The 8693-nt window shown below is 37.8% G+C and overlaps 1 protein-coding gene and 1 pseudogene across 5 annotated transcripts in view; both read left to right on the top strand.

Annotated features, from left to right (window-relative positions):
* The first annotated feature begins 372 nt into the window (after positions 1–372).
* Positions 373–8693, top strand: part of Akap10 (A-kinase anchoring protein 10) — a 71737-nt gene continuing 63416 nt past the window's right edge. For 2 of the 5 annotated variants that reach the window (XM_033762745.1, XM_033762746.1), the window contains exons 1-2: positions 373–494; positions 1587–1616. In XM_033762745.1, the coding sequence (XP_033618636.1) occupies positions 425–494; positions 1587–1616 (100 nt within the window). In that variant the 5' untranslated portion in view covers positions 373–424. The remainder of the gene's footprint in view (positions 495–1586; positions 1617–8693) is intronic. The other 3 variants (XR_004516931.1, XM_033762744.1, XM_010635156.3) reach the window with 2 other exon arrangements.
* LOC104869814 lies at positions 5535–6572 on the top strand (annotated as a pseudogene).

The following is an 8693-nucleotide window of genomic DNA, read 5'->3' as shown; positions in this document are numbered from 1 at the left end:
ATGCTTGTAGTAGCCAAGTATAGTGGATGGCTTGTGGTAATATTAGTTAACATGTATCTTAAATTTACTGTACTAGTTACTCTCCAGATGCCTTTTACGAGTATATATTGTTTCATGAGTATAAGGTTTTACTATTGACCTAATTTTATTAATCAAGGAAATTTAAACCCAGAAGTAACTTTTCCACAAAACATGGCTAATAAGGGATAAAGGCAGAATTTAAACACAGATGTTGTCGCCATATTTTCCTAAAAAAATTTTTTGGACTGCTATTCAGTGGTTACTTCCTTAGGAAAATTTCTGACAACTGCCTGTCTCTGTCCCCATCCAAGATACTCCTTTATTCTGGAAATTTGAATACTTATTAGAATAAACCTCTTTTTTACAGTATGTGAAAGGATCTCTTTGGCTGCAAAGGTTGGTCATGATACCCTTTTGTCTTGTAGTGAAAGGCAAAGAAGAAGAGAAGACCTCAGATGTCAAGTCCAATAAAGGTGAGTTTAGCTCACATTTCATTGTATTCAAAAGTTATGAGGGCCAGGGATATACCTCAGTGGCCCTGAGCCTGCCAAGCAAGCTCAAGGTCCTGAGTTTGATCCCTAGTACTGGCAGAAAAAGTAATGAGGTGGATGTGCACACCTTTAATCCCCAGTACTCAAGAGGATCATCACAAGTTCCAGGCAAGCCTGGACTACATAATGAGTTCAAGGCCAGCCTGAACTACAGAGGGAGACTCTGTCTCAAAAAATTAAAAAAAGAAAAAAAAGTGCTTAGCATTTATAAGCTCTTTAATCCTGTTATCTGCTGTTTTATTTTATAATTATTTATGATTTATTTATGATTTGTCTTCAACCTGTATATCCTTTAACAGCTAAAACATAATAGACTTTTTCTGAACGCTAATTGGCTGAACTAGTGATTACAGTGAATCAGTGCCCTCATCATTGATCATATATTTGATTGCTCTCTAAAAGTGATTAGTGGACTTTATTCAGTAAAGCAAAAATGAAGGCTACTTAGCTGAGCAGTCTGACAACTGAGATAAAGTGTTCCTATAAGGCTGGGTTTTGTGTTTATTCAGAAATGTGGATGATTGTAGTTTTCATTTATTACTTTGGATACATGGCTTTAATTTAAAATTTGTTCATAGCTTTTTGTTGAAATCAATACATTGTATTTATTTATTTATTTATTTATTTATTTATTTATTTATTTATTTATTTGGAGACAGGGTCTCACTATGTAGTGGAACTCACTGTGTAACCCAGGCTGGTCTTGAACTCATAGTGATCCTTCTGCCTCAGCCTCCCAAGTGCTGGGATTATAGCATGGCTACATTGTCCTTTTTTTTTGTTTTGTTTTTTGAGACAGGCTCTCACTATGTAGTTGAGATTGATCTGGAACTCGCTATGTAGCCCAGGCTGGTCTCCAACTCACAGTGATCCTCCTGCCTCAGCCTCCTGAGTGCTGGGATCACAGGTGTGAGCCACCATGCCTGGCTCCACATTGTCCTTATTTATAGATTAGAGGGTACTATGTTTAGATTGTAATCTCTGTTTTTCTCGTTTGTTTGTTTTTTGAGACAGGTCCTGGCTGTGTAAGTGATGGGATCACAGGTGTGTGCCACCACAGCTGGCTCTGCTGTGTTTTTGACTCATGTCCAGACTGTAGAGATTGGAATGGGAAAATTATAATGGAACTACTTATAAATTTCATAAATACAACTTTTTAAAATATAAAATCTGTGGATTGCTATTTAGATTTTTCTTTCCAATGTTTATGTTATATGGCTAGCATTATTTATATGTTCAATTTGTCAGAGATTATGATATTACGAGACTTGCAAAATTAGAGAAAAAGATTACCTTAAAATCTTGTCTATTTTTTTTGAGTACCGGGGATTGAACTCGGGTCCTTGCGCTTGCAAGGCAGGCCACCGAACCGCTGAGCTAAATCCCCGGCCTTGTCTACTTATTTCTGATAATGTAAAACCAGCTGGATTTCACATTAATTCACACTACCTTATTTACACCAAATTTGACTGGCATTGATAAAGGGTGAAAGCCCGTAGCAAGCAGAAGCTTGTGAAGATCAGGTCTTATTACAGTAGAAGGAAGGAACCTTGATATCTTAGAATAACTATATTTTCTAAAATTTGCCATTAACAATGTAACCTTGAGAGTCATGTAATTGTCTTCAGATTCTTCATTTGTAGAATGAAGGGATTGGCCTAGCAAATTTCTGAATCTCTAAATTTAAGGCCAGTGAAACCCTATCTCAAAAAATTTTTTTCTTGCTAAAAAATTCCATGTATACTGTCTTGATCTCTGGTTAGCAGTTACTGGCTTAACCTTAAGAAAATATAGAAGCAGTACAAGATATAGCTCCTCAAGAATTTTGTAGACTGATTACAAAGACAGGCTTAGTCACAGAATAGTAGCAAATCAAGCAAAATAATAATGGCTATTATAGATTACCTCTTCTATTCTAGATATTAACAAAAACTGATAATAGTGAAAAGAAAAAAAGACTTGGATTCTGCCCCTATTGAACTTACAGATTGGTAGTAGAGAGGAAGATTAATTAATTCCACAGCCGGTTTGGGCTGGATTGATAGTGATAGGAATAAAGAGATCTAGACAGATTAGGGAAAAAATTAGGAGTGAAAATGAATAGAGCTTTACTGAATGTAACTGTACTGTATCCCTAAAATGTACCAATAAACTCAATTAAAAAAGAAAAAAAAGTTGGGCGTGGTGGCGCAGGCCTGTAATCCCAGCACTCGGGAGGCTGAGGCAGGAGGATCGCTATGAGTTCGAGACCAGCCTGGGCTGCATAGTAAGTTCCAGGGCAGTCTCAACTACATAGTGAGACCCTGTCTCAAAAAACAAAAAACAAAACAAAACAACAACAACAAAAAAAATGAGTAGAGCTTTGTTATTGATAAAATATGTGAGGGAAAAGGGAGATTTAAGATTGGTGGCTACCATTCTGGCTTGCTTAACAGAACCAAACTGGGAAAGTATATATTCAGTTTAAGTATGTTGAATGGGAAGGGCTTTTAAGTCATACATTTACGTGTTACACATACAATAATTTTTTTTTTTTGGCAAGGCAGGCGGTGGAACCACTGAGCTAAATCCCTGGCCCTACATACAGTGATTTTAAGGGTCTGAGTTTTTAATTAAAGGAAGAGATTGTAGCAGCCCTAGATTGAAATCTTGCTCGAAGGAATGACTCTTTATTGCTCATAAGGAAAATATTTAGTTTTTTTGGGGGGTGGGTATGGGGCATCAAATCCAGGGCCTCACACATGCTAACTAGGCAAGTGCTCTCATACTGAGCTATACCCCACACACCTTATTTAACTCTTTTGCAATTGCTTTTTTTCCTTTCCAAAATGAAGAATGTGAGTTGTGAAGGATTATTGTGAAAGAGAAATGACATAATGTCTCCCCCCCAAAGAAAATGCATACAGAGAAACCAGTATAATACCTGGTATATATAGAAGGTTCTCTATTGGTAGCTTTTATTATCTAATTTTAACATAGTAGTTGAATTAGGCAAATTAAATCAAGTATCAAATCAAGTATTGTGAGGAGTTCAATGAAGTTGAGATTAGCAAATGATTTATGAAGTTTAGGGGGGATTTCATGGAAATGAAATTTACCCAGCATAAAAGTTGAAGTATAAGATGTGTCTTAGTTACTTTTGCATCACTGAGAAACAATACCTGACACCCACAAGTTAAAGGAGAAAAGGTTCATTTTTATAGCTTGTAGATGTTTCAGTCCATGTCAGCTGGCTCCAAGGCATGGCAGCATGACAGTGCTATACCAGAGGAGGAACAGCTCATAGCATGGGGAACCAGAGAGAGATGAAGGAAGAGGGAGGGAGGGATACCCTTTCAGGTCATGCTCCCAGAGACCCTCTTCCTCTTGCATCACATGTAATTACAAATTTGTCAGTGGGCACACCCCTATGATCCAGTCACCTCCCCAAATTCCCACCTATGAACACATGAGACTTTGGAGGACATCTAGATATAAACCATTAAAAGATGGATTTGAATGAAAGAGAAGATTCTTTCTCTTCTTACCACTATAGCCTTTTATTTCTTTGAGTACACAGAATCTGCCAAAAAAATGTATACACCAGGAAAGGAAAAACTTGTATAATTATTTTAATACTGAATTTATTGAGATATAATGAGATTAATGCAAGTTACCTTTGGCCTCTACAATTACAAGAGCTGCTCCAAGTGATGGCCGTTAGCATTCATTAATACGGAGAACTGCTTGGGTAATCTTGGTCCTTGAGATTGCTGCATATGCATTTTCAGTTTCTTCTCTAAGGGCAGTGTAGTGGATTTTCTGCAATATATGACATCCTCTAGGCTCCCCCAAATGAGGGTAATACCATCTGTTGAAAAAACATCATACTATTTTTCTTTTCCTGAAGTATGTATACAGTGGCAGACTTGTATATTGGGCAGAGAGGCCTTCAGACAAGTAAAGGAAAGTTTTTACAGAAAGATTAAGATAATATTGAGAATTGTAAAGACTAGAAAGGAAAGTTGAAACAGACACAAAGTGGCCATTATAGGCCTTTGAACAGAATACTGATGTTACTGTATGGTGTATATGAAAGGTTAGTCTGGAAGGGTTATGTGGGATCAAGGCCTTGCAAGTTCTTTTGTAATATAAAAGGACCTCTCTACTAAGGGTGTGGTGTTGAAAATAAACATCTTGAAGAAAATGACAACATATTTTGGCAAGTAACAGACAAGAGTGGGACCACAAGGTTAAAATTTGGAGAGTGGTGAAGTGGACAAAGGGAAAGTAGAAAGGGAAATTAGAACACGGAACATTTGGGATATTTGAATAAGTTGGACTCAAGATGGCAAAGTCAAATTGGGAATGACTAGTAAATAGAGACACAATGCTTGAACCCAGGTTAAAGGGCAGGTCTGAGGTACAGGTCAGGTGTTCTCTGTTTCACAGAGGCATGGCCTAGGAGTTGTTGCTAAGAGTGCATTGAGGCTTGAGTAGCTCCTCTTGAATCAGCAGAGTTAATTTGGTTTTACCTATTTTGCAGACAGATCATGTCCTGTATATTATTGTTTATTGAGGGGAGTGTATGAGAAAAGGAGTTTACAGCTTAAGAAAAAACTTTTGAAAACTATTGTTTTAGCAATAAATGAAGGTTTGTGAATAAATGTGCTTTCTATTAGAAAGAATCAACAGCCTTAGGAAGAGGAATCAAAGTCCATACCTGACACAGTAGGCATTTAATGTAAAAGAAGGAGAAAGATAAACAGAGGAGGAAATTAGAGAGATCAACTAAGATAGGCTAACAAGAAGGAACAGGTATGTGAGGTACTCATTCTAACACGAGGGAGGAGAGAAGAGCCTTGTACAAATGAATTAATAGAATTTTACACATTATCATAGACATTGAGTTAAACACAGGAGGTGTGTCCTGGTCTTCAGGGAGGTAGATGATTTTGTTGCAGTCTATGGACCTCTCTACATCTCAGCTGCTAAAGATCCTATCCAGTAGGGCACACTAGCTTGAGGTCATGAGTGGCTGTCGAGGGTGCATCATTGGGAGGCTAACTCTAGCAGCGAGGCAGAAAGATGTGGCAAGATTCTTCAAGGGTTATGGACTGATTGGGGATATTGGGGTTTTGTTTTGTGGTTTTTAATGTACCTATTGTGTTGTGAAACCACATGCTTGAAGCCCCAGTAAGCATCTTAAGTTCTATTTTAGGAATTAGAGGATCTGAGGAATGCGGATGATGGTGTGTATAAACTTGATGTAAAGGATCTTTGTAGTGAAAGGGTTACTATTGAACATGCTAGGGCTCAGTCTCGAGGAAGAGGTAGAGAACGACACTCTGATCATTTTAGTAGTTGCAGACCTTGAAATGATAGACAAAGTGCTCTACCTATAAGAACAGAAAATTGACTTATAGTTTAGAATTTATCCTCCAGAATCATCTGGCAGGCTCTCATAGATTTCTTGAGTCAAGCTGGGGAAGTAACCGTGGTGGATGCACATCAACCTAAGTTGAATAAAGGTGTGAATTGAGTTGCCTCTTAGGGTGACTTAAAGAATGCTATTGAAAAAATTTCTAGAAAAGAAATAAATGGGAGAAAAGTCAAATTATTTAAAGGCAGCAAAAGGCACAGGTGTCAAGAAGCAGGTCTCAATTACAGACCAGCAGTTCTTTTAGGACTCTTAGCCAATCTCATTCCCATAGTTTCAAGTCTTACAGCCAGCCAAGAAGCTGGAACAGGAGCAAGTCCTCTTCCGTTAGTAGGTCTCCTGTGCCTGAAAAGAGCCAGGTCTCAGGCACCTGAGGATCACCATAGGTCCTGGTCCAGGTCCGGGTCCAGATCAGTTGACAGTGGCGATTAAACAATAAATAACTTGCCCTAGAGGCCTTTTAAAAAAACAAAAAAAAAAAATTCCCAAACTATACTTGCTAAAAATTCTGGGAAGTATGTGCTTTTCTGTGGAGGTGGGGTTTGGAGGGGAGTTGGGTTGGGCTGGATATCTTTGTAGATGTGGACCACCAAGAGTTGTTGAAAACTAATTTTATTAAATGTCTTTTTTTTTTTTTTTTTTTTTTTTTTTTGATACTGGGGATTGAACTTGGGACCTTGTACTTATGAGGCAGGCAGTGGAACCACTGAGCCACTGAGCTAAATCCCTGGCCCTGTATTAATTAAATGTTTTTTGATAAGCCTTCTGCTAAAAAAGAAAAGAAAATTAGAAAGTCTCACCATTCCAATATAATCTTATTTGTAGTTTATTATCTGTACCAGAAAACTAGCTATTGTTTATAAACTTGTTAAAATTATTTAGTTCCCTTTAATATGAAAATAAAAACAAGTTTTCTTCTGAAATTGAACAAACAGTATGAAGGCATTTACTCTCTACTCCACAACTCTCAAAATTATTATTTTTTTGTTTATTTTTTGTTTGTTTGTTTTGCTTTGTTTTTTGGTACCGGGGATCAAACTTGGGTCCTTGTGCTTGCAAGGCAGGCGGCAGAACCACTGAGCTAAATCCCCGGCCCTCAAAATTCTTATTGAATGGCTGGCAAATGTAAATACCTGGTAAGCAGATATGGATATTCACATTCTTATATGCTTTAGACTATAAACACATCTCATCTGTAAGAGCCACTGATTGAGTCGTAGTACTAGTAGCCTTCATAAGAAGTACTACCTAGCATTATTCAGATTTTGCATGTGGGACTATTTGCTGAGAGCACTTACAAAGGGTACTAAGAGAGATAGCTTTAATTATCTTAAAGAGTATTTATCTTGAGACATGTAATGTTAAGTGACTTGTTTCATTTTTTGCTGTAGTACACTAAGCCAAAATGTCTTTGTTACAGTTTATGTCTGGATGTCTCCCCAAAGCCTGGTATGCTCAAAGGTGGGGCTTTGGAAAGATAACTGGATTGTGGGAACATTATAGCTAAATATGTTGTTAGGAGAAGGGAAGGCCTGCTTGAAAGAGGTGGATGAGTGAGGAGATGGCCTGGAAGAATGCATCTCTGCTTCCTGGCTGCCATGAAGTGAACAGCTTTCTCTGCTAGCCTGTGCTATGCCATCTTGCTTTAGAGCCTGCTTACTATGAACTGAAACGTGAGCCAAAATAAACCTCTTCTTTAATTTATGTATATTGGGTATTTTGTCCCAGCAATGAGGAAAGTGACTAGGACATTCTTTAAAAGTTTTCATCAGTTGGGCATGGTGTCTTACCTTTGTTGTGTCAGCTGTTTGGGAAGCTGAGGCAGGAGGATTGAAAGAGATAGCCTGGACAATAATGGAGACACTGTCACAAAATAAAAAATAAGGGCTGAAGCATCCTGGCCTAATATTTGTGGGGCTCTGTGTTTAGTCTCTTAATACTGAAATTAGAAAAAAAAAATCCTTTTGTAAGTCATTAAGCTGGCTGTGGTGGTGCACACTGTGATCTCAGCGTGAAAGGCTGAGGCAAGAGAATGACTGTGAGTTCAAAGCCAGCCTGAACTATGATATGAGACCTTGTCTCAAAAAAAAAGTCATTAATACTGATGTGAAATATAATCAGGTTAAGTAGAATTTTAATTCAGCTGTAGTGATGCAGGGTTACTTTGAGAGTGGTATAATACTGTTATTCCCTATTAACACTTAGTAAATTCTTTATTCTGAAGTAAAAAGAATAATACTGGGCCAGGGATTTATCTCAGTGGTTCCGTTGCCTGCCTCACAAGCACAAGGACCAGAGTTCGATCCCTGGTACCAAAAAAAAAGTAATAATAATAATAATAATAATAACATTTTTCAGACTATTAAAGAAAAAAAATGGTAATATTGAGTGAACGAACCCAGGGCCTTTTCACTGAGCTACATTCCCAATCTTCTAAAATTTATTTATTTTTTATTATTTTATTTATTTTTTTGATATTGGGGATTGAACTCAGAACCTTGTGCTTCCAAAGGCAGGTCGTGGAACCACTGCGCTAAATCCCCAGCCCTTTATTTTTAGTTTTTTGAAACAGAGTCTTGCCAGATTGCCAGGTTGGGCCCAAACTTTCTATCCTCTTAGCCTCCCAGAGTCCTAGGACTATGGGAATGCACCATCGTGCCTGGCCAAAAAAAAAAATACACACACACACACACACACACACA

The sequence above is a fragment of the Fukomys damarensis genome, unplaced genomic scaffold (genome assembly GCF_012274545.1).
Source record: "Fukomys damarensis isolate Sample0158 unplaced genomic scaffold, DMR_v1.0_HiC HiC_scaffold_13, whole genome shotgun sequence".
Taxonomy (NCBI): Eukaryota; Metazoa; Chordata; class Mammalia; order Rodentia; family Bathyergidae; genus Fukomys; species Fukomys damarensis.
This window is presented reverse-complemented; position numbering and strand designations above follow the sequence as displayed.